The 24,681-nt window shown below is 43.5% G+C and overlaps 1 protein-coding gene across 10 annotated transcripts in view; it reads left to right on the top strand.

Moving 5' to 3' along the window:
- LOC147331413 (dedicator of cytokinesis protein 3-like) overlaps positions 1-23,045 on the top strand; it is a 251,942-nt gene extending 228,897 nt beyond the window's left edge. For 4 of the 10 annotated variants that reach the window (XM_086293682.1, XM_086293678.1, XM_086293675.1 and 1 more), the window contains 25 exons: positions 658-758; positions 3,843-3,901; positions 3,993-4,141; positions 4,231-4,316; positions 4,477-4,503; positions 4,854-4,949; positions 5,383-5,443; positions 6,330-6,423; positions 6,508-6,656; positions 7,633-7,719; positions 7,827-7,931; positions 8,397-8,538; positions 8,676-8,842; positions 9,439-9,525; positions 9,658-9,837; positions 10,245-10,328; positions 11,284-11,400; positions 11,718-11,848; positions 12,596-12,740; positions 12,943-13,024; positions 13,120-13,238; positions 13,582-13,669; positions 13,767-13,886; positions 15,340-15,425; positions 16,065-23,045. In XM_086293682.1, coding sequence (XP_086149808.1) covers positions 658-758; positions 3,843-3,901; positions 3,993-4,141; positions 4,231-4,316; positions 4,477-4,503; positions 4,854-4,949; positions 5,383-5,443; positions 6,330-6,423; positions 6,508-6,656; positions 7,633-7,719; positions 7,827-7,931; positions 8,397-8,538; positions 8,676-8,842; positions 9,439-9,525; positions 9,658-9,837; positions 10,245-10,328; positions 11,284-11,400; positions 11,718-11,848; positions 12,596-12,740; positions 12,943-13,024; positions 13,120-13,238; positions 13,582-13,669; positions 13,767-13,886; positions 15,340-15,425; positions 16,065-16,766 — 3,264 coding nt within the window. In that variant the 3' untranslated portion in view covers positions 16,767-23,045. The remainder of the gene's footprint in view (positions 1-657; positions 759-3,842; positions 3,902-3,992; positions 4,142-4,230; positions 4,317-4,476; positions 4,504-4,853; positions 4,950-5,382; positions 5,444-6,329; positions 6,424-6,507; positions 6,657-7,632; positions 7,720-7,826; positions 7,932-8,396; positions 8,539-8,675; positions 8,843-9,438; positions 9,526-9,657; positions 9,838-10,244; positions 10,329-11,283; positions 11,401-11,717; positions 11,849-12,595; positions 12,741-12,942; positions 13,025-13,119; positions 13,239-13,581; positions 13,670-13,766; positions 13,887-15,339; positions 15,426-16,064) is intronic. The other 6 variants (XM_086293683.1, XM_086293676.1, XM_086293681.1 and 3 more) reach the window with 5 other exon arrangements.
- The last annotated feature ends 1,636 nt before the right edge of the window (positions 23,046-24,681 follow it).

Genomic DNA, 24,681 nt, shown 5'->3' with positions numbered 1-24,681 from the left:
AGTTTAGTCTTTATTTCCTAGTTAAATTCTTAATTTATTGTTTACATCTGTTAGACCCTTTTTTATTTAACTGCAAATTGTTTACTGTAAATTTTATAAATCTTGTCAGTTTCTGTAGTTTAGTTTAATGCTCGGGCACTACATGTCGTACTGTGTATGATTATGTGTGTGACAAATAAAATTTTAATTTTGAGTTTGAACTTAACGTCACCCTGTCAGGTGCGCACAAACCACAGTGACTGATAACAGTGGAAACGACCACGTGTAACAAAACCCAACCAAGCGTCTGACAAAGCTGCCGTCCTCCCCTCTCTGAGTCTCCTCACTACTAACACTAATGTTGTTTTTCTAAATCATGAATATTATTCAGATTATTTCTTTTATATCGTCACTATTTTGTGGTTTCATGAAACAAAGCTGAAACACTGTTAGACTGAACTGAAGCCGCTGATTTACTGAAACAGACGTGAGGCTGAAGTTTTGTAAAATGTCAACTTCATAACTTCATTATGTGAAAACTGACGAGTGCAAAGAGTGAGAGTGAGGGCTGCATCACTGTGCAAGCTGCGACCAAAGGGCCGTTTGCAAAGAAAGAAAACGTGTTGTTAGCTGTGTGTGTGTGTGTGTGTGTGTGTGTGTGTGTGTGTGTGTGTGCAGGTGTGGAATTCCTACTTCAGCCTGGCGGTGCTCTACATCAACCAGCCCAGTTTACAGTTGGAAAATTTGAGTCCTGCTAAGAGGAAGAAGGTCTTAGACAAGTAAGGGGACACACACACTCACACTCACTCACTCTCTCACACACACACAAAGAGAAGAAAAACATGGATAAGAAAAAAAATAAAACAGTAACAGCTGCTCCATCAGACAGGATGTAATGACAAATTTGACCTTTGACTGAAGGATAAAAGATATTTTCTTGTTTTTTTTATGTTCTTTTGCTTTTGTAAGAAAACAAAATTCTTTCAGTTCATTCATTCAGTTTTTGTGTTTATGTCAGTGAACCAAAATAAATATAAATACCCAGTTTTCCTTTTTTTTTTAATTCACTGTAATAACTGTAAACTTGACACTTCCTGCTATGTTCCCATTAATTAAAGATTGACAGATTAAAGGAAAAAACAGTAGTGCCTGTTGTGTTGGCTTGGGTCCACATCGCCATGTTTCACATCGATGAATATGTGAGGGTTAGATCACTGTCATCAGTGGGTGGCTGCATGGACAGACACTACGCTGCAAAGGTAAGCGCTGCACATGCAGGCTTGAAGGAGACCAAGTTGGTCATTTGCTGGGTTTTTGTGAACGATCGAAGTGAAACATCAGATGAAGCTGAGCTGTGGCAGCAGACGCTTGTTTGTTATCATGACCAAACCAGCGAGGACCTCTAATTTCAATTCAGTTCAATTTTATTTATATAGCACACAATCACAACAACAGCTGCCCCACGGTGCTGTTTGTTTCACTGATGTCATTGTCATTAAAATGCACCACAGTGTGGCTTACAGTCAGGTGTCGTAGGCGACTTTAAAGGGAAGGTGATTATAAATCGTTCTTTTCATCACTTTTATCTTATGGTGAAACATTTCCTGATGTTAGCAGTCCAGGATGGTAATACCATAATCCACAGTGCCTGAAGTCTGACAACAATCTGAACGATGTGCTACGATGAGATTTTCCTCTGTTGGAGATTTTGCACTGTCCTCCAAACATCTTTTCTATTCTGTACGTGGCAACACACACATTCATACAGACGTCAGAGAGCCAGTTTTCTTCTTTGAAGCATCCAAACATGCCAACTTACTTTATCATTCCCGCAGAAAAACATTTAATCCAGGAAGAGCTTATTTCCCTTCTCCATTAGCTCTTTCCACAAAATATTTCCAGGAACCGCAGCGTCTCCTCGGGCTCTGGAAGTTCCTCCACTTTTCATTTTCACTTTCCAAGAGTTGTCAGAATTAGAGCAAAACTAGGCTGATGCATATTAAGAAATGAGGGAGTCGAGATTAAAATTTTACTCTGTTTCTTTTTAAATGTGTATTTTTGCTGTTAAATTGTCTCAGTGTGGTCAGAAAGTGAACAGCTTGAGTCATCGGAAAACTAATAAGAAAACTTACAGTGGGGCAAAAAAGTATTTAGTCAGCCACCGATTGTGCAAGTTCCCCCACCTAAAATGATGACAGAGGTCAGTAATTTGCACCAGAGGTACACTTCAACTGTGAGAGACAGAATGTGAAAAAAAAAATCCATGAATTCACATGGTAGGATTTGTAAAGAATTTATTCGTAAATCAGGGTGGAAAATAAGTATTTGGTCACCTCAAACATGGAAAATCTCTGGCTCTCACAGACCTGTAACGTCTTCTGTAAGAAGCTTTTCTGTCCCCCACTCGTTACCTGTATGAATGGCACCTGTTTGAACTCATCATCTGTATAAAAGACACCTGTCCACAGCCTCAAACAGTCAGACTCCAAACTCCGCCATGGCCAAGACCAAAGAGCTTTCGAAGGACACCAGGAAAAGTATTGTAGACCTGCACCAGACTGGGAAGAGTGAATCTACAATAGGCAAGCAGCTTGGTGTGAAAAAATCAACTGTGGGAGCAATCATCAGAAAATGGAAGACATACAAGACCACTGATAATCTCCCTCGATCTGGGGCTCCACGCAAGATCTCATCCCGTGGGGTCAAAATGATCATGAGAACGGTGAGCAAAGATCCCAGAACCACACGGGGGGACCTGGTGAATGACCTGCAGAGAGCTGGGACCAAAGTAACAAAGGTCACCATCAGTAACACACTACAACGGCAGGGAATCAAATCCCGCAGTGCCAGACGTGTTCCGCTGCTGAAGCCAGTGCATGTCCAGGCCCGTCTGAAGTTTGCCAGAGAGCACATGGATGATACAGCAGAGGATTGGGAGAATGTCATGTGGTCAGATGAAACCAAAGTAGAACTTTTTGGTATAAACTCAACTCGTCGTGTTTGGAGGAAGAAGAATACTGAGTTGCATCCCAAGAACACCATACCTACTGTGAAGCATGGGGGTGGAAACATCATGCTATGGGGCTGTTTTTCTGCCAAGGGGACAGGACGACTGATCCGTGTTAAGGACAGAATGAATGGGGCCATGTATCGTGAGATTTTGAGCCAAAACCTCCTTCCATCAGTGAGAACTTTGAAGATGAAACGAGGCTGGGTCTTCCAACATGACAATGATCCAAAACACACCGCCCGGGCAACAAAGGAGTGGCTCCGTAAGAAGCATTTGAAAGTCCTGGAGTGGCCTAGCCAGTCTCCAGACCTCAACCCCATAGAAAATCTGTGGCGGGAGTTGAAAGTCGGTGTTGCTCGGCGACAGCCCCAAAACATCACTGCTCTCGAGAAGATCTGCATGGAGGAATGGGCCAAAATACCAGCTACTGTGTGTGCAAACCTGGTAAAGACCTATAGTAAACGTTTGACCTCTGTTATTGCCAACAAAGGTTATGTTACAAAGTATTGAGTTGTATTTTTGTTATTGACCAAATACTTATTTTCCACCCTGATTTACCAATAAATTCTTTACAAATCCTACCATGTGGATTCATGGATTTTTTTTTCACATTCTGTCTCTCACAGTTGAAGTGTACCTCTGGTGCAAATTACTGACCTCTGTCATCATTTTAGGTGGGGGAACTTGCACAATCGGTGGCTGACTAAATACTTTTTTGCCCCACTGTATTTAAACGATAAAATTAGATTTATAACTTCAAACAAATATAACAGCTGTTACTGAGTCAGAGTCAGTAATACAGAGACTGTTTGATCCAATAAGTAAAGTGACTGAAGATCTGATCTGTTTGCAGATACGGTGACATGAGAGTGATGATGACCTACGAGCTTTTCAGCATGTGGCAGAATCTGGGTACGATCCTCTCGTCGGGTTTAAACTGTTGTGTCCGACTTAAGTTTGACTGATTAAATGGTTTTGGATCCATGTTTGAAACGTGTTTCAGGTGAGAATAAGATCCACTTCATTCCCGGGATGATTGGTCCGTTCCTGGGAGTGACGCTGGTCCCGCAGGTGGAGGTGCGAAACATCATGATCCCGATTTTCCACGACATGATGGACTGGGAGCAGCGCAAGAACGGGAACTTCAAACAGGTACAGGAGCACACGCTCAGCTGTGCAGAGGCTGTTCAGGTCGTTCATAGAAAACCAGAGGAAGTCAGCGTTTGTGTACGTGTGTGCAGGTGGAGGCTGAGCTGATTGACAAGCTGGACAGTTTGGTGTCGGAGGGGAAAGGAGACGAGAACTACAGGGAGCTCTTCGGTTTGCTGTGAGGAACGCAGACTTTGACTTCCCCGTGTTTCTGTTTTTAACCTGGAGCGAATCCCTCTGCCCTGCTGCTCTTTTCTCTCTTTGATAACAGAAATTAACTCTCAGTTTTCTGCTCTAACACTCTCTTTGTGTGTTTGCTTTGTCTGCTGCGGGACTAGAACCCAGCTGTTTGGGCCTTACCCCAGGTATGACACTCCCTGCACATGGGCAGATATACGCTGCTAACATTGACTGTTCTTATCTGCTAACCTGACATTGTTGTGAGTCTGTTGGCCCTTCAGTGAAGCCTTTGTTAACTCCCTGATGGAGAAGTCATGGCTCACAACACAGGACAAAAACGTTACACTAAAACACGAAACATCAGATTTGGCTTCATTTATTGCTCTTGTTGAACTTTTTGACGTCTTTTTAAAGTAGAACATTGTCGACACACTTTCACATGTGCTTACACACAGTATGTCCAGAGGCACGTGGTGGGTTTGTCCCCACAGTTTAAACTGTTTCCAGTGTGTAATTTGTTGCATGCTTCTTGCAGCCTGCTGGAGAAGATCGAGCAGGAGACGTGGAGAGAGACGGGCATCTCCTTCGTTACCTCCGTCACACGACTGATGGAGCGGCTGCTCGACTACCGGTACAGTAAAGCCTTTGTATTCATAGGACATAAATGATTCTGTGGTACTTTATGCTCCATAAGTCATAGAAAGTTTGGTTTTGTTGTTGTGCTTTTGAAATGTCTTTAAACTGAGCAAAGAAACTTTAAACACTGTGAGACCCAGGTCATATACGGGGCCATCATATAAAAGTCTTTGTCTGTAGAATACCAGCACTTAGTCACGTTCCCTGCAGGAACCCTCCTTTACCTGCAGTATCTATATTTATATCCGTCTTCAAAAACAGTCTTCTTGTTGTTTGCAAACTTGTTGGGCATCTCGTGACGTCTATCATAGGAAAAAGTGTCTTGGAGCTTGGGCTAAATGAGAACACCCACCCAAGTTAATAAAAGCGGAGGTTCATAAGTAAGTGTGGAAGGTTTAAGTTTGAAGTTTTATAAACTTTTTTTTCAGGGACTGTATGAAGGGAGATGAAACCGAAAACAAGAAGATTGGCTGCACAGTTAACCTCCTGGTAAGACTTTAAATCAGCGACATCACTAAAATACTGAGTTCAGAAAGTGTTCACATTTATTGTCTGTGAAGCTTCTCAGTCATCCAGGTCATCGTAGTCTAAGGAGCTTGGAAAGAAAAGCGTCTGCACTTCTTCAAGTTACTTGAAGACGTTTCATCCGAGAAGCTTTTTCAGTTCTAAGAGCAACTTGTCGAGACCTAGATTTAAGGCCTATGGGAGTGACCCCCCAAGAGGGTCATGGACCCCCTATTGATCCTCTACACGAGGATCACTCCTCTTTCAAACCATCTGTCCTCTCTGTCCAGAATGTGAACATTGGCATCCTCGAGAGAGTGACCTTTGACCTTTATGTGCAGATGGACAGCTCTCCTATTTGTGCCAGGATCAGACCTCTGCATTGGAAACAGTCACTTCATAAACATGGCTGCCATTGACCCTCTTGGAGACGCCCCCATGGGCTGAAATCTGGGACTCTGCACCAGCTGTTCTTAGAACTGAAGAAGCTTCTTGGATGAAGGTGAAACGTCTTCAAGAAAACTTAAACAAGTCCAGACACTTTTCTTTCCAAGCTGCTTCACATTTATTAAACCGTCCAGTTCTAAATAAACAGCCTTCAAGAATAATTCTCATGTTTTCCACATTCAGTTGGTCTACACTTGATCCTTTACAAACAAACAAACTAACATATAGGTTTGGTACAGTATGCCATAAATAGGTCCATGAAAATGATGAAGATGATTCAGACCTTGGCCTTGAGTTAAGTTCTGCCCTTCTTTAAGAAATTTCCACACCTATCGAGTGGGTATTTGCAGCGTTTGGCATCCCAGGTTTAAATCAGTGCATAAACACAGGAAGTGCATTAATTGTCTGTTTTGTTTCTTCTCAGAACTTCTACAAGTCAGAGATCAACAAGGAGGAGATGTACATCCGCTACATCCACAAACTGTGTGACATGCATCTGCAGGCGGAGAACTACACAGGTACAGCAGAATCAGTCACTCGTGGACACGAGCAGAACGTGTGACAAACACCAGGCTGACGCTCTCTGGGCTGTTTGTCTGCAGAGGCCGCGTTCACCCTGCTGTTATACTGGGAGCTGCTGCACTGGGACGAGCGTCCTCTGAAGGAGTTCCTGCATTATCCTTCTCAGACCGAGTGGCACCGCAAGGAGGGACTCTGCAGGAAAGTCATCCACTACTTCAACAAGGGGAAGGTGAGGGCGTGACACGGTCAGCGTGGGCTTTAGAGGTCACGAGCTGCTTCATTAATGGAGAAGCTCGCGGCTCTCCAACGGGAGATTGAGAGACCAGTGTCGGACTGTTAGAACAGCTTTGAAATTCATATGAGTTGTTCGCAGTAAAGTAAAAAGCACCATCACTTCATGCGGAGACCCTCTCGGCGCCAGCGGCGGTCTCGAGGCTGGAGCTGAACAACAACACCCTGATAACGACTGTGTTTAGTCTGTTCTTCCCATTCTATGCAAGGCCACCTGAGTTGGCTGGAAGACTGTTTGCTTAGCCTGGCAGGGCGAAGGACACTGTCTCAGCTGAACTCTGGACACACACACAGACATATACACACATGCAGATACACACTCATCCCCCTCCAAACGCCTTCGACGCTTATTCCCCGCCGATGCTGACGCTGGATCAAGGAGACCAGCGCACGCAGGCCCGGCTGTGCTGTCTACACTGGCTGTCTCTCACCCTTTACCCGCCCCTGTTGTTCGTCGTGTGTTTCTTTGGTGTATTAAGAGTTTTTTCATGTGCTATGTGCACATTTTTTTTTCTCCTTATCTTTCCTCATGTGGTGCATTTTCCATTGTTATACCTCTCTGACCTGTCTTCCCCATGTGATGTTTGTGTAATGTATGTATGGTCGCAGGGTAAGATGGCGCCGCCATTGCGTGCAATAGGTCAGCAGCCTTATGAAATTTCCCCTTGTGGGACTAATAAAGGTATGTTCTCTTATCTAACACCGGGGTGCCAGTCTTGGTTTTACAAGGTGCCAGCAGCAACTACTTTCATATTAGACACTTGCTGCGTCTTCTCTGTTAAGCACGGGGTCAGTATGTAAAGTGTTATCTGGTAACCAATCAGCTCGCTGCAGTTAAAGGCAGTTTGTTAGTTGTTGTGGTTTTGCTTCAAACATCAGCGCCTCCATGGTTTTGTGTGTTTGTGTGTCCTCAGTGTTGGGAGTACGGCATTCCTCTGTGCAGGGAGCTGGCCTTCCAGTACGAATCCCTGTATGACTACCAAAGTCTCAGCTGGATACGGGTGAGCCCCAACAACACTCACATCAAGAATCTTTTAGATCTTTAATATGATAAGGACATATTAATTATTAGATCTCACAATCTTCCCCCCGCGACCTTTACCTGCAGAAAATGGAGGCGGCCTATTACGACAACATCATGGAGCAGCAGCGCCTGGAGCCCGAGTTCTTCAGGGTCGGCTTCTACGGCAGGAAGTTCCCTTTCTTCCTCAGAGTGAGTGATGTCACTGTGCAGCATTTACACATGCACGTTAACTCTATTTGAAGTTGAGTAATTTTCCATCAGAAAAGAAAATGAAAGCTCTAATGGTTTCACTTCTCACAGAAGAAGACGTACGCCTTCCAGGAAAAAAGCTTTTTAAAACCTTATTTTGGGGCAAAGTGAACAAACTCTCTGAGGGTATTTCGATGGCTGCAGGGTGGATGGACTTGTTTCTAGAAGGACTTTGGTCAAGCTAATAATTGAGCTGCCACATCTGAATTCAGTGACCCAGTAAACAGCTGTTATGAAGCGAGAAGTAAACATGTTCACGGCTGCTGTAGAGCATTTTGGGATCCAGCCTCAAGTGGTCATTACAGGAACTGCAGGTTTTGTTACTTAAGAGGTGGCTTCAAGATTTCTGCTTTAAAAAATGAACATCTTAATCTTTTCTGTTCGTTTTTGATTCGTTCCCTCTAGAACAAAGAGTTTGTCTGCCGTGGTCATGACTACGAAAGGTTAGAAGCCTTCCAGCAAAGGATGCTGGGAGAATTCCCGCAAGCCATTGCAATGCAGCACCCCAATCAACCAGACGAGGCCATCCTGCAGTGTGATGCACAGTGTATCCTTCAGCAGCAGAGCTGATGTTCATCCAAAGACCGCTCGATTTAAATATTAATCCACGCCTGACGTCCATGGAAGCGTTTTGTTTGCTGTGTTATCGGCTCTCAGTTATATCTTTGACCTCCCTCCTCTCAGACCTCCAGATCTACGCAGTAACGCCGGTGCCGGACAGCGTGACCGTCCTTCAGATGGACCGAGTACCGGACCGCATTAAGAGCTTCTATCGAGTGAACAACGTTCGCCGCTTCCGTTACGACCGGCCCTTCCACAAAGGCCCCAAAGATCGAGACAATGAGTTCAAAGTGAGACAGGAAGTGCTTTTTCCTCTTATTCTTTTATTAGATACTCAGTGAATCAGCTCAACACACTTACTTACTGCAACCCAGCTGAACCTGCCTTTGTTTATATTCTTATGAATGACACGATTTACAGCATTTATATCCAGTGACTCATTACAAAAACCTTTTTTGCCTTGTTTATCCAAGTTTTACATTTCTTTAAGTTCCTTCCTGTGAAATTTATCTGACATCTTCCTCGTCTGTCTTTGCTTTCTGTCATTTCCATCCCTGACAGTAGAGACATCGTTTCTCCTTCAACCTTCCTCGTGATTCAGCAGCTTACAGCATCAAACACTCTGCGACTCCCTCACATCGTTGTGGAGGGTTTTAATCCACCTCTTTTTTACAGCGTTGCTTCAGTTCATTAAGATCTGCCGGGTTTTTTCTGAAGCTCTCTGAAAATTCAGCCAGCATGGCTCATTTTGACTGAAGTTTAGATGATTAATAAACCGGATTCTCAACATTAATTAGATATTTCAGGAGATTTCGATGGCTGCTGATGTTACATCAAACCTCCTGAAGTCTGGACTGTTTGTCTCACTGCTTGTCATGTTTTTCAGAGTCTGTGGATAGAAAGGACGACTCTGATCCTCACCCACCCTCTGCCCGGGATTTCCCGCTGGTTTGAGGTGGAGAAGAGAGAGCTGGTGAGCACATGAAAGAGATCTGTAAAGATAAACAGGATCCATAAACTCACAACAATCTGTTATGATATATTCTACGAAGTAATCTGAGCGTCTCTCACTTTGGCTCCTCGTCGCTCTGCGTCTCTCTCTCAGGTGGAGGTGAGCCCGTTAGAAAACGCCATCTCTGTGGTGGAGAATAAGAACCAGGAGCTGCGCACTTTGATCAGCCAGTACCAACACAAGCAGCTGCACGGCAACATCAACCTGCTCAGCATGACGCTGAACGGGGTCATCGACGCTGCTGTTAACGGAGGCATCGCCAGATACCAAGAGGTCAGACAGACAGGGAATTTCATGTCATCGGCCTGCGTGAGGCTGAGTCACAGCAGTAAAATCTTACAGCGCATCACAGTGGGCAGTTTTATAGGCAGGTGAAGGAGGGGCCACAATATGATTAAACCACTGTTATTTTATCCACTCATAAAACACAAACGGTCCAGAATGCACTAACCTCAGTGATATGTTAGAGTTTCCTTTTATAAACAAAAGTACAGAACATGTATTTTATTACAAAGCACAGCAGTTTGTTATCCGTGCGCATAATCTCTGAATCTGTGCGAACAAATTATGTATAAAATGGACTAAAAATGTTCATTTCTATAAGGTTTGGTGTTTTGGGATGATGTAATGCCACAGTACTGCTCCATAAATTTGACTTTGCTTTTTTCCTTCGTTTGCAGGCTTTCTTTGATAAGGAGTACATCACGAGCCACCCTGAAGACACTGAGAAGATCACACAGCTTAAAGACCTGATGCAGGAGCAGGTGAGGTGTCATTTGCTGACGTTCCTGCAGAGCTTTAATAACACAGCTCTGCCTTTTTGTCCTGAGATGCCAAATAGACCAAGTTGGCTCCATATACTCAAATTAAAGCTCTATATGTGCTTCAGTGGAAACACATATAGAGCTGTAAGTGTGTTCAGATAGAACCATGTGGAGAATTTGACCTTTAGCGTGAGACAAATGTCACGATTGAAGAAAAACCTCAGAATCCTGTAATAGTTGAATCTATAGTTTTTGTTTTCATATATCTGCATGCAGACGTTATCATTCATGCTTTCACTGAACTGAAGGAAAGAAAATGACCATTAACAACAAGTCTTTGTTTTTTATAGTGTATCTGTTAACAAAATAACAATGTTTAAGTTTAATCAGGATATTTCATGGATACAAAACAAGAAAGAAATGAGTGATTAGCCCCGTGGCCATTAATAGTCACCGGGCTGTCAGGCTGTGATGTGTCGCTCTTTTTGAAAACAAACATTCACATGTTAATATTTTTGGCAACCCTACTTTTAACTATATTTGATATAAAGACTAAAAATGTATTTTATATTACAAAATGTCCCAAAAGCTACAGGTTTGGTGAATCTTTGATTATATCAAGTTTCATCAATGCTGCAAAAATTGGGAAGAAGTTTAGCAAAATGCTCCATAATTCCTGGGGGGCTAATACTTTCAGCCCCAGCTGCTGATAGGAGGAGATGCCCCCCCTAACCTCGCCCCCTCTCCCATGTCAGATTATTTCGATCCAGTAGAAAAACATTTGTTGACATGAAGCAGGCAAAAGTAAAGCAGGTGAAACACGTGCATTAAGTTTTCCAAAGGAAGGATTTGTCTGTAGACCAACGTGAGCAACAACCTCGTCTTCATTCTTGCTCATACTAACAGGGTTCTTCATCTCATCCGCTGATGTTTTTAAAAACTGGTTTTCACACAGGTTCACATCCTGGGAGTCGGTCTGGCTGTGCACGAGAAGCTGGTGCACCCAGAAATGCGTCCCCTGCACAAGAAGCTGATAGATCAGTTCCAGATGATGAGGAGCAGCCTCTGCCATGTGAGCACACAAAATAATATAATATTACAACCTCAGGAGGTACAAATACGTACGCGGAGCTGTTGTTAGATGTAGCTCATGAACCAAAATGAACGAGTGTAGAAGAAGATTCATTACGGTGTAAACATGCTGGAAGGATGGATGGATTCGTTTCTTCTTCAAAGAGCATGTTAGTGTGCACCAAGCTTAGAGACTACGTCACTGCAAAGAATCTCGTTGAACATTTCACCTCTGTTCATAATTTTACCTTTACCGTTCCAACCAGTGATTCTTCTGTCTGTGTGGACACCCGAGGGCAGTGTGAATATTCAGAGCAGTGCTTCTATGTGTCTCTGCAGGGTCTGCCTGGTTTAGACAAGTCCGGTTCAGGGCCCAACACACCCAGAGGAATCCTGGCCACTCACGGCCCCATGAGCCCCGAGAGCTTCAAACTGATGCACCGACACAGGTCAGCAACACGCAGAGACTTTTTTAAAGTGCCCGTTAGACTCTCCTGCTTTAATCTTATTCAGCTACACCCTGATACACTCCTCAGTCTGCACCACCATGTCATCAAAACCTCATTCAGGGTCTCTAAACATGTTGAAAAGGTTTTAAAAAATCCTCAAAGTCAGTTTCCTCTAAGTCTGCATAGAGGGTCGGGTCAAAGGGGCACGGATCAAGAGAGACAAAGCAGTTAATTACTTTTATCTTATTCTTAATTGAAACTGTTAAATGTGGTGAACACGGCAGAAACCATCCTTCACAGTCAGCACACGTCTTCTCACTGGCTTCACCTCCATCTGTGATTCACCTGCTGTGTCTCATTAATGATCTTTGAGAAGTTCCTCGCAGCATCTCTGCTGTCCTCTGCTCACATCGCACTTTCTGAAAGTCTGCCATTTTCTCTTTCTCTCCTTCATCCTTCACCGACACCACCCTGCATCGTGCTTCCTGCATCGTGCTTCCTGCATGCTCATGGCTGACCATCGCTCTCATTCTCACCGCATCACCTCATGCATGCCGGCTGTTTGGTTTTCGCTTCTTCTTTTTTGGTTTGCTCGGCCCTTCCCCTTCCTGCCTTCCTTCCTTTCTTCCTGCCTTCCTTCCTTTCTTTTCTTCTACCTGGAATTTCCCTCTTCTCCCCCCGCCCTCTTTCTCTTTACCCTCCCTGTTTCCTCTCCTCTTTTTTCCTCCTTTCGTTCCCTCCTCCCAGTCCCGTAGCTGTTCTGACTCCTGTGCGCAACTCCTCCTCCTCTCTCTCCTCTCACAACTCCAGTGAGATGGGAAACGTTGGCAATCTGCTGATCCTGGCTGACGGCATGGTAGTGGAACACCCCGAGGACTTCTACCGCATGCAGGTCAGTGAAAAACGCGATTCGCAGAGAGGAAACGCACTTGTTGCAAGAAACAAGAAACACTCCATATATCACACATGAATATAAAACTCTGTAATATTATCATGTCCAGCTTTTTCTGCACAGCTGAGCATCACTGCTCAAATACCTCACATTATTGTAATCTATATGTACAATACTGCGTTCGAATTTCTTGGAACTGCAGGCGAGCCTGTCCTCCTCCAGTCTTAGCTCCACCCACTCTGCGCCTTCTCAGATGATAAACTCCGCCCCCTCAACCATCAGAGGTTAGCGGCCCATGGCAGCTTTTTAAAACTATATTTAGCTTTCTGATATTTTGTATTTCACACATGTCTCACTTCTGTAATCTGTCCGTCTGCAGTCGGCTCTCCGTCTCTGCCTGACAAATACAGACACAACAGAGAGATGCTGATGCTGCTGCCGCCGCACAGAGAGAGGCCGAGCAGCGCGATGTACACCAACATCACAGACAATGGACAGGTAAAGCAGTGGAGGGGGGATCCTGAACGACAGCAGTGACAGTTGTCTGATTTATTAGAAGTTGCATGTACGTCACATGCAGAGGGTAAAGTGGGATTTGACAGGAGAGGAAACTGGAAGCTCTTGTTTTGTGCACAAAGATTAGTTTTCTTTGTGCTGCACTGTGATCAGCTGACCTGTGATGCTGCAGGTGCTTTTCATGGATTCAACCTACCTTCAGATATTCTTCTAAATATTTTCGAATGCAATCATGTTCAGTTCTTTACTGAGCTGAAGACGGATTAAAGTCTGATTCAGGTGATCGCTGTGGTCCTCTCTAACGAGCTCATGGTCTCCTCCTCAGCCACCAAACTTCCAGCGAGCTTTGTTCCACCAGGTGATCGGTCCATGCAAACCCTGCAGCGACCCAAACCTCTCTGTGGCTGAGAAAGGTCGGCAAACTCACTCACACACACAATACAGAATATTTCTGTAAAACTCATCTATTTTTTTTCTCCACTCCACCCGTCTTCACTCTCTGCCCTCCAGTCCTGACCACTCCCAGCAGTTGGAGTTTGGACAGCGGTACCAGAGAAGCCCTCCCTTTCCTTTCCTCCCACGTTGGCAGTGTCATGGCACCACCTGTTCCACCACGCAACCTGCCTCAAGGTATGAAACTACTGTGTGTGTGTGTGCGTTTGTGTGTGTGTGTGTATTGTGCACTGATTTCCCACCAAGCATAAATCAAACTTTGCCAGATGCTGAAGCGTTAAATCATTCTTTTACATCTAAAACCGTCTGAAACATGAAAGGACTTCCTCTTTAGTGGATTTGAACCTTCGTACTGTGAAACAATAATCCTAAAAACAGCTGCACGAGTGTGTCAGTGAGATGCAACCCAGGGAGAACCACACATGCAGGATGATCATGACCACCAAGAGAATGTACCGTTTGTCCCCCTCACACACAGCTCACAGCTACAGACAAACACTTCAGTGTTAGACTTACAGAATTAACGTCTAATGTAGACGATGTTTACTAGATATTTACTGAACTCCACTTTTTAACCAAGTTTGGACATGAAGCCATGCAACTGAACGCCTTTAGCCCAGAAAGTGTCATCCGTGGACGCCTGCTGGGTTTTTGTTGTGCGAGAGCGAAGCGTTGATTCTTGTGCATCGTTGCGTGTGTCGGTTTTTGTGTGTGGGGAATCCCCACAGGTTCCCCTGCAGTGTGTTTGTGCGGGGGACTCTGTAACGTTTTCCTGGCTGTGGAACTGAATCTGTTTTTTAAGCACCGGGTCAGAAGACATGACTCTGTTTTCTGAGCAGGATTCAGAGGAGATTCATGTTCATTAGTACCTCCGTTAGATTAGCTCCGCATGATTCATGATCCCCGTGTATCTAATGGTGAGTCTCGGTGCAGCCTCTCAGTTTGTCTTCTGTCTGAAAACAGCTGTTTTAGCCGTTTTCCCCCTTTATGCAAGCTGTGCTTTGATTGGCTGAGAAAGTATTAACAGAATAGCGCTGGGCCTCTCCTGTCCGTGACATCTATGATCGGGGATTCAAAGCAGCTCTGCTTTTCATTCAGGAGTATTTGTGACGACGCAGACTCGTATTAGTCCCTCACAGAAACCTTTCAAAACCACCGAACACTCATTCTCGGTTTTGTAAATCGCGTTATTCAAACCTTTGAGTCCCAAGAGTGAAAGTTCAGGTACATGAAGTGTTTATGAAGCGTTTGGTGGTTCCTGCAACCTCAGAGGAGACGTCTGCAGGGCTCGAAGCACAGAGAGAAAGAAAGGAAGCGTTCTCTGAGAGTGAACTTTGGTTAATTTGATCTCGTTTTCACTGCAGACACACACAGACACACACTTTATACCACTGCAATCAAACAACTTAAATGCTATCAGAGCTGAACACCTCCCCTCCTCCACACACTGCTCCAACTCCCCCCTTTTCCTGTTTTAACCCCCCCCACCTGCCTCTACCTTCTTGTTCTCCACTCTCTGACCTTTGTTCCCCCTTGCCCCTCCTCCCACCTCCTCCTCCTCTCTGGTCTGAAATGTGTGAGAGTGTGTGCGAGTTTCTCTCAGTCAGTCCTGCTGTGTCTCCCCCTGTAGGGCAACACCTGTCGATGCACTTTGACGCTTTCCACCACCAGGTCAGCGACCTCCCTCCAGCTCTCCCCGCGCGCTCTTTAAGAAAGGTACCCTTCTCCTCCTCCTCCTCCTCCTCATGCCTGCTGTCTGTCTGGATGAAGTTCGTCTGTCCATTAGTGTGTGTGTGTGTGTGTATGCACTCACAAATCAGTGCACATTACTGTCTGTGTGTTTTTCTTTGTGTCCATGATTTTGTTCTTTTAAATGAAGCATCAGTGTTCACAGCTGAGTCTGCAACACCAGCTGGAAATAACTTTACAGTTTATCCACCAACAGTTACGACAAAGACAAAATATTTTCTGTTCAGTTGTAAACCTTCGTGTCCTGTTCCTAAGCTCATCAGCAATATTTGATTTATTGGCTTCATGTTTCCTTTTTCCTCTTTTTTAACAAACACTCCAGAATCCTGCTTTCTGTGTTACTTGGTATATTTATAGTTTAAACTATGCCTGTTAATGTGCACTGTCATTGTTTTGCTTCTACACTTCAGTCAGATGTGATTCTAGTTAAAGACATTCATTGTAAATAAGTTGTGATCTTCATGTTTATGCAGGAGAAAAGAATGTGATCGACCTGCTTTGTTAAATATTGACAGACTTTAAACATATTTAATAAAACCGCAGCTGTTAATCACAGACTCTGTGTTAGAGATTGTTTGTGTGACTCTCCCTCGCCTCTCTCTCCAGTCTCCCCTGCATCCTATACCTGCCTCGCCCACCAGTCCACAGTCCATCCTGGATGGCAGTAACTCCAACCTGTCAGGCAGTGCCAGCTCCGGAGTCTCCTCCCTCAGTGAGAGCAACTTTGGTGGCCCCGCCTCCTCCTCTGACCCCACCGCCAGCCGCACAGACACCCTGGAGTCCGTCCCCAGCAGCCAGGCTTGGACCACCGACCAGGAGGACCTCGACTCACCTTACCAGCCCGTCAGGTACAGCATCTCCGAACCTGAAGTCCTGGATGGAGTCAAGCCCCCGCCCTGCCGCAGCCACTCTGCCCCGGGAGGCGTCACCCCGGCTCAAGTGGGGTCCCAAATCCAACCCCAGGCTCCGGGTTCGGCCTCCATCGGAGTTCAACAAATGCAGCAGCAGGATGTGCTGCCACACCCACAACACCCCCACTACTACCACCAACTCCACCATCACTTCCACCCACACTACATCCCCCACCACCCGCCTCTCTACCACTTCCATGAGCCTCCGGCGCTGCCCCCTAAACCCTACCTCCGAGAGGGCTGCATCCCTGAAGAGGACTCCCTGATCAGCCAGTCTGCAGCGCCTCCACCTCCCGCACCGCGGCCCATGCCACGCAAGATCTCCCAGCCCATAATCGCAGCCACCAAGGATGAGCAGGCTAAAGTGGCGTGGGAGCACGGCATCGGCGAGGAGTAGGACGCCCCCTCATGGTTTATAGGGACAGACAAGAAACTCTTCTCAAAAGAGAGAAAGAAAAGACGTGAGAGCGAGAGCCAAACTAAAAACTGGGTCATGAAGTTGAGGGTAGCTCTGAATCGCCCCCAGCTGTCCTCCAGTTACCGCTAAAGGTTTCAGTCTGCTCTCGCACGCTCCATCTGGCTAACGAGTCCTTGACCTCTGAGACGTGTTTCCTTCAACCAAACAGTCCTCACGTCACTGCATCCTGATTCTTTACTTCTTATATGTGCAGACGGGGGTTTAACCTGAGAAAATGCTGCTCAGCTTTTTCACTAAATTCATGATTACACCTGAAACTGAACCCGTGATTTTACGAAGGGATTTCTAGTCAAATAAAAAAAAGCCTCGCTCTGAAGATTTAAAGGCAAACGGCACTTTAAAAACATTTTTATTTATGTACAAATAAAACCTATAGACACAGAACGGTCAAAGCAGGGATGTTATACTGAAGGATATTTAGATCAGTGATTCCTAAAGTGTGGGCCGCTGCCCCTTAGTGGGCTGTGACGGTACTGCAGGGTGTCCTCCAGAGGCAGGGTGGCCAGATTCCATGAACCTCAATGATACAACATTTTACAACAGCTGGAGTTTATTTGTGTGGGAATCTTCACATATCCTAAAAAACTATAAAAGGACAAACTGCAGGTTTGTGAAGGACTTTCCCTCCTCCCTCGCTGAGCAGACGCAATAAGCACAATAAGAAGTTTCATGTTATTGTCCGTGATATATTCTTTTTACTATATTTACTTTTGCTGTCCCGATAATTGACCTGTCACTTAATGTCATGTTTTCCTTTCTGCATCACTGCTGATTAACTAAGAAAGGAAAATCATTTCCTTTGTTTTGACTTCACCCAGTTAAGTAGTCTCCCTGTATTTCAGTTTTTTTAAAGCCACTGGATAAAAGCCAGACTTTAGGAAAGTGCCTGTCCTGCAGTGAACAAAATGTGGGACACTGTCTCGATGTGGGACGAGGGGACCAAAGGTCAGTCTCGTGTGGACTCCAGTTTAGCAGCTTTGAGTTTGGGAATCACTGATTTAGATGATTTAAAAAGATGAAAACAAAAGACCAAAATGAAAGCAAATAACTAATGATGATTATTTCTGTCACGTAAACAGCGGCTATAAAGGCATCGGGTAGAGGTACTTTTTGTAACGATGTAAATAAAACGTTCACCACTAGGGGGCAGCGTTTGAACAAAAAGGTAACACACCAAAGTACGGCCGGGACCTCATTTGACTACGGTTGACATCGTAACAGAAAACACAGATAGTTTAGGACATAAAGTCAAGCTGGTATTTATATTCTGTTAATTTTTGTTAATCTTAGAAAACAGGAAGTTACAAAAAGTACCTTTAAGTGATGCTTTATGCAAACAGAGCGACGGCTTTCGAAGATTTTCAGTCACTTTTTCCTGAAATGTTGAAGATAAACGATGAGAAGTGTTTATATTTAAGTAAGAGAGAATGTAGATACATTTAATACACTATAAAGAAGTATATACATATAATTTATATTCAGTCGTTATACTTTTGATTGAAGAAATGTGCAAATGGCTTTCTGAGCCGACAGTAGCCGCTACATCAGACGCGATGTGCACTTCACAACAGCTGAAGGTTTTATTGCAGCTCCTGAAAACAGGAGCGAGGGACAGTTTGCTCTGAGGGTTTTTTAAAGCTGACGATGCGTTCAGCGGAGGAACCTGTAAATATGTGCGAGGCGTCCGACTGCTGGTATTTTTAGGGATGTTAGCTGAAGTACATATACACCTTTTTTGGCATTTTTTCTATGAAAGTAATGACTGTACATTTTTTTAATCAGGGTACTGTTTTGTATGCATGTTCATTCACTGAACAGAGACTGTGAGGTGAAGCACTGGAAGCACTGGAGAAATACTGTACTGTGCACTGATGTCTTTGTAGTCTAGGAAACCACTTTGAACACCAAGGATGTTGAATCAGCAGGATTTAGTAGTAGACGTGTAAAAGTACTGCAAAGGGTCATACTTTTGTATTTTAGTGTTTTGTTTTAAATATTCTTTTTACATTTAGCACTCAGATTGTGAGCAGACTGTCATCCTGATCACTTCGCCCCCTTTTTTAGGTTGAACAGCCGTTAGCTCACATGGCTATTTGAAATCCTCGTTGTGCTCTGCCTGGTGTCTGATCATCTTCTCACATTTTGCATGGTGAAGCTGATCGTTGTGTTTGAGCTTTGTCCTGTTTTGGTTCCTCCTAAAGGTGCAGAAAACTCAGAATCCTGATTCAGTGTCATATTGTGTTGGTGACGATGGCTGGTGGCTCTGTAGTTTGTAGTTTCGAACTTAAGCCCAGCTACATTTAGATAAATCCAACACAGAACTGTTCCCCTGTGAGGCTAAATAATAATAACACGATGTCTTTGCAAAGTGCTTTGACAGAAAGGCAAAAATAGAAAAATACATTTCAACAGGAAGCTGGACATCGAAGAGCGAGATGGGACGAATTAAAAGTTAAGACAGAGAACAACGACGAAATAAATCAAATCAACATTGTCTACATAAAGGGCTGAAAGCAAAAACAATAAAATAGGGGATACATGCATAAGTAAATATAGGCATCACATAAAAATATGTCGATGACAAACTGAGTCAGGTTGAGACATTTTAGATTTAAGGATTAGCGACCTGAGTGCGCACTCTGCCTCGAATGGCTTTCGCTGCTTTAGAGAAGCTGAAGGTTTGTTTTCGGTGAAACGACGAGACTGTGTGTGAGTGCGTCTGCACGTTTAGAACCATCACAGACTTTACTTCATCCATTAAATCATTTTCAGGAGTTACTAAAGTCGACCAGTTCTGGATTTTCTGACTCTGTCACACCAGGATGGATGTGCGCAGTAAACACAACCATAGTTTTGTTTACAAAGAGCAGCCAGTCTAAAGAGACGGGCACTGAAGCAGCTTGTTTCAGACACTTTGCAGTGTTATTTTTAACTATGAGTCATACAAAGCTCCTCTGGTAGAGTCCAAACATCAAACTATAGAGCTCGAAATGAGCAGAGCGGGTCCACTTTAAATATTCAGCTCCTGTAATGTCAGAAGAAAGAAGAAAGAAAGTGTGCTTTATTGGTCCCCGTGGGGAAAATCCCTCTCTGCATTTAACCCATTCACTCAGTGAACGTGTGTGCTGCATTCACTGACCCAGTAAGCTACATGGAACAACAGCCATCATTCAGACAGTTGTTGCACATGAGCATTTCCTGCCGCGACGCATGGCGTGAGCTGTGTGAGCAGTGATACGGGCCCACTGCTTGAATTCTCCACCATAAACATACGAGTGAAGCAGTGATGGTTAAAGATGTTCAGTGGAAGTTCAGAGCTGGACTTTCAGTGGCGCTCTGTGTCCGGTGAGCGTTTCCAGTCTCTTTATTCCCCACTTATAAAAGTCAAAGCCATGAAACTGTCCTGTGGCTCACACAGAGGCTGCACCACAGCCCGGACAGTTTGCAGAAAACTGCTGAATTCATGAAGTCGGGTGTTTGGTGAACTAACTGATGATGTTACAGGTGAATTATGCAGCACGGCTCGAGTTACCTCCTTCAACCTGTCTGTTTTTAGATCTTTAGCTTCTCTCTTCTTCTACTTTTAGTTATAAATTTCATTTAAAATCATTTTAGTTCATTTATTCCCTAAATGATCAACTCTTTCATCCTTGTGTGAAGAGTTCGAGTTGATTGTTGTCCTGTTGAAACTGAAACCCATATTAACACTCAGTGCAGCTGATGGTGGATTCATGCGCTGTGTGTATTCACAGCGATATAAACAGTTGTTACAGACTCGCACTGACGCCTTTGTGTTTATGCCAACAACATATGATGTTACCTCTGTTTTAAACAGCTTTGAGTGCTCTCAAAGGTTTTCTCACAGCACATCTGTTATGCTTGTTGCCTTTGCAAAACATGAAGATTGATATTAATATGTATACGTTTATACAAAGCCAGATTTAGAAATCACCTTATTGCTTTTTCTTCCTGCAACCTTTACCTCCAGTTCACATAACGCACTGGAAGGTTTAATTTTTTATCACTTTTCTGTCATTCTGTGTGTTTGTTTATCTGTAAAGCTCCGTGTGCAGTCGTGCTGACCCGTTTATGTTTGATCCTTCTGAGCCTACAAAGAGCTGTGAGCGGGGATGCTGTAAATACATGACGCAGGCAGGTTAGAGAAGCTTTTCAGCAACGAGAAACTGCAACAATGAAGGTGTGCGCTGTTACGGCAGTTTGTGAGAGAGTGTGTGTTATATCAGGATCGAATTACACCAGAGGGAGAGAGAGAAGTCACACAACAGTTTACTAAAGAAAAGTTCACAGCAGAATTAAATGTACTTTATTTTCTCCTGATTTTTAGTTCTGTTCATCCTTTTAGAACATTTTGACATCTGCTGTCTTTTAAATATACCTGAGCTAAACTGAGAATCTGAGATCGTTGATCAGCTACTGAGAAATAAAGAAGAAGCAACAACCTATTGAAGATGTTTCATGTGGGAACTATTTTCTTCTCCCTGAACTAAACCTACTTTACATGCATATGCTGCAATCACACGTGCATAGATTTTCTTTTGCCTTTTGTGTCGTTGCTCCTTTGTGCTTGTTGCGTTACAGTTTTATTCTGGTGCTTTTGTTTCTTATTCAAATTCAAATTCAAATTTTATTTGTCACACACACACAACCATACACAGTATGACATGGGGGTGAAATGCTTGTAGCTGTACAATGCCCGACCATTAAATGACAGAAGAAAAGTTTTACAATATTTACAATTTACTACAAAAATTTACAAATTAACTTAGGAATTTACAGAATTTATCCCGGTAACAGTCTGTTTCGTCCTGTGAGTGGACACTGGGATTGGGCCTGTATATAAAGGATGGCTGTAGCTTCCACGTCTGAAAATTAAAACAAAGCTGGAAGTTGCGTTCTTTCCAGTGGCCACTAGGGGGCAACTGTTTGTCCTGCAGAAAAAGTCTGAGAAAACAACCCCCGCAGCTTGAACTATGACCTCAGTAAATATTTACCTGATGAGCCTCACTAGTGGCAGGACTTTAATTTTATCAGCTGTCGTTCTATTGGAGGCAAACAAGTGGATAAACCAGGGTGTAATTGACAAGTTGCTGCTATATGAATGTGCAGCATCCTTCATATCCAACGGGGGACCTCGCTGGTGGGTACGGCATCTTTTATGTAAAGTGACGGCCTGCTTTGACCAGCTTATATTAATTATTTGCTCACTAAAGAGAGACCTGGCTGCATTTTCCATTGGCTGGCAGATGTAGACAGTAAAAAGAAAGTAGTTCTTTGTGCTGTTTAGTAGTTTGTATTGAAAAGAAGGCAGAAATCTCTGCACCTAATATCTCCAAAACTGGGTCATTCCCACCAAAACAAAAGAGATGTGTAAACGGTTACTACGGTTACCACAGTTAAAATGACATCTTTGATTTTGCTGTGAACTCTTGCTTTAAACAAACGGTCCTGCATACTCGGTCTGCAGCGATGAAGTGTTCAGATTTCAGTGAATCAAACTCGAAGCAGGTGAAGATGAACTATGCAAATCAGAGGTTTGTTTGTAGGATGTTCAGTTCATTCTTTTGTTCTTTGGCTTGAACGTGTCGGATGGCAGGAAAATTAAAAGTAGTTTGGTGCTTTTTTAAAAGAAAGTAAGTTTTGTGTGAGACTAAAACCACTGACCCCACCCAGTCTGTGTTTCCTTTAGAAGGAGGAGCGTGGAGGGAAATCCGACGGAGCTCACGGAGGAGACGCATTGATTTCTTTGTACATAAGCGAGGAGAGGGCGTATTTATCGCGGGCATGAAGGGCAAACCTCGTATACACGTAGACTGTGATCGTCTCGCCTCGTGTTTTCTGATGTAAACCAGTTTTTAAACCCGGTCCACAGCGATCCAAGTTCATTCTGTCGAATTATCGCGATCACTTCAGGGCAGCTGAGGAGACGTTTATTATGATTTTGTGTATTTTGCATCAATGACAAATCTAGATAGTTCCAACGATGGCGCTCCTTTGTATGACGACGCTAATGGTATTTCTTGTATATAAAAGTCTTTGTTGTGTTAGCATGGGTATAAACTGTGACGTGTATGATGGTAGATGTAAATACTCACGTTTTTCCTACTCACTAAACAAACTGCTGTGTTGTGGATTCATGATTAATGACAAACATTAAACGATAAACTTTTATTGACTCGACTGGATTCAGCCTGTCGTTATTTCACGTTTGCTGCTATAAAGTTCAGTTTTTGTTTAATTCATGCAGTCATGATCACAGATAGTCAGTTAAATTTATAACTTCCTCCATTAAATCTGAAACTCATTAAAAATACAATTTACATCACTTTTAAAGTTAGTCTTAAACATTTTTAATTTCACTTTTCCAGGAAACGTTCAGTTCATTTGTGAGATTTTCACATCTGTCGGATGTGGTTTAATGGCTTTTATTAGTGTAATATTTTGTCACTAATAAATAACCATAAAAGGAAATGCAGTACAAAGGCAAACACAGAGTTTGTACAAACACTTCTTGTTGTTTTTAACTCTTTTGTGCAAGGTGAACTTGAGTGTTTTGAAAGACAAATAAAATAAAATGTAGTCATTTTATCACAGCCACCATAGGCTGAGAGGCGGGTTACACCCTGGACAGGTCGCCAGTCTGACGCTGGTCTAACACAGCGAGAAGGACAGCCATTCACACCATGAGCAGTTTAGCGTTACCAGTTAACCCACAGACCCCACTGTCAGTTTGGCCGGTGGTCATGTGTCGATTCAACCAAAATGGCGTGAGACTGAGAACCCAACCCCTCTAAAAGCAGCTGGCTTCCTTTTATACTCGACCCGATTCAGGTCAGCATCTGGAATAGCCCAAGTCTGAGGTCAGCAAACCAAATGAACAAATAAACATCCACACGAGCAAACACGTGAAAGACATATTTATATTTGTACCACGTCCTATAAATAATTCAATAACATATAGACTTAAACCTTAACCAAACTCTTGAGCAGGTGAGTGAGCTGCTTTTACTCTTTTGCTCCACATCCTGAATAGGAAGCAACCAGGAAAGGTGAGTACTGTTAACACACTTCTCTATTACATGTACAAAGAATTTAGGTTCCAAACAAATTACACTGATAAAATGTGAACTAAGGTTCTTTTTCCTGACGCATGCAGAATGGCCAGTCCCCCTGTCTCTTCACCTTCCACAAGCAGTCAATTAAATATTAGCTAATGAACGTAATGAAGAATCACTAACCCACAAATGCATGTCTCTTTTTCTATTTTTAAATATAGGTTTTGGCTCATTTAGCAACTAAAACATAACACAACTTACCTTTAAACAAGCTTTAAAAAAAATGAACATTAGTATTTATTATATTTGCATTAAGACAGACTGCTAAAGTCTGATTTTCCCACACAAACATCTCCAAGATTCACAGGAAAAGGTCCAAAAATCCAGAGTGACTGTTTCCTGAGGTCAGAGGAGAACGGGCAGACTGCTTCAAACTGATAAGAAGGCAACGGGAACTCAAATAAGTGCTCAGTGCTCCAGTCAACAAAGCACCTTGTTCAGACTTTGCAACAAAGAATTAAGGCAGAAAAGCATCACATTACAACCAGTCCATTTAAAATGATGTTCATGATCCTCATTAAATAAACATCAGCAGAACATTTGCACTACTTATTGAGAGAGCAGTAAGTAGTGTAAATGTTTGCATCAAATAAACAGCAGGGGGAGCCATTGCTCTACTCAGTGTTATATTAAAAAAGGAAGAAGAGTCCACCAAGAATCCAGTCAGTGGTTCCAGGGAGCCTATCCAATGGTTCAGTCTG

Source organism: Aulonocara sp. 'chitande type north' Nkhata Bay, linkage group LG5 (assembly GCF_057382095.1).
Source record: "Aulonocara sp. 'chitande type north' Nkhata Bay isolate Kocher_YH1m ecotype deep benthic linkage group LG5, A_spYH_male_GT1.1, whole genome shotgun sequence".
NCBI lineage: Eukaryota > Metazoa > Chordata > Actinopteri > Cichliformes > Cichlidae > Aulonocara > Aulonocara sp. 'chitande type north' Nkhata Bay.
This window is presented reverse-complemented; position numbering and strand designations above follow the sequence as displayed.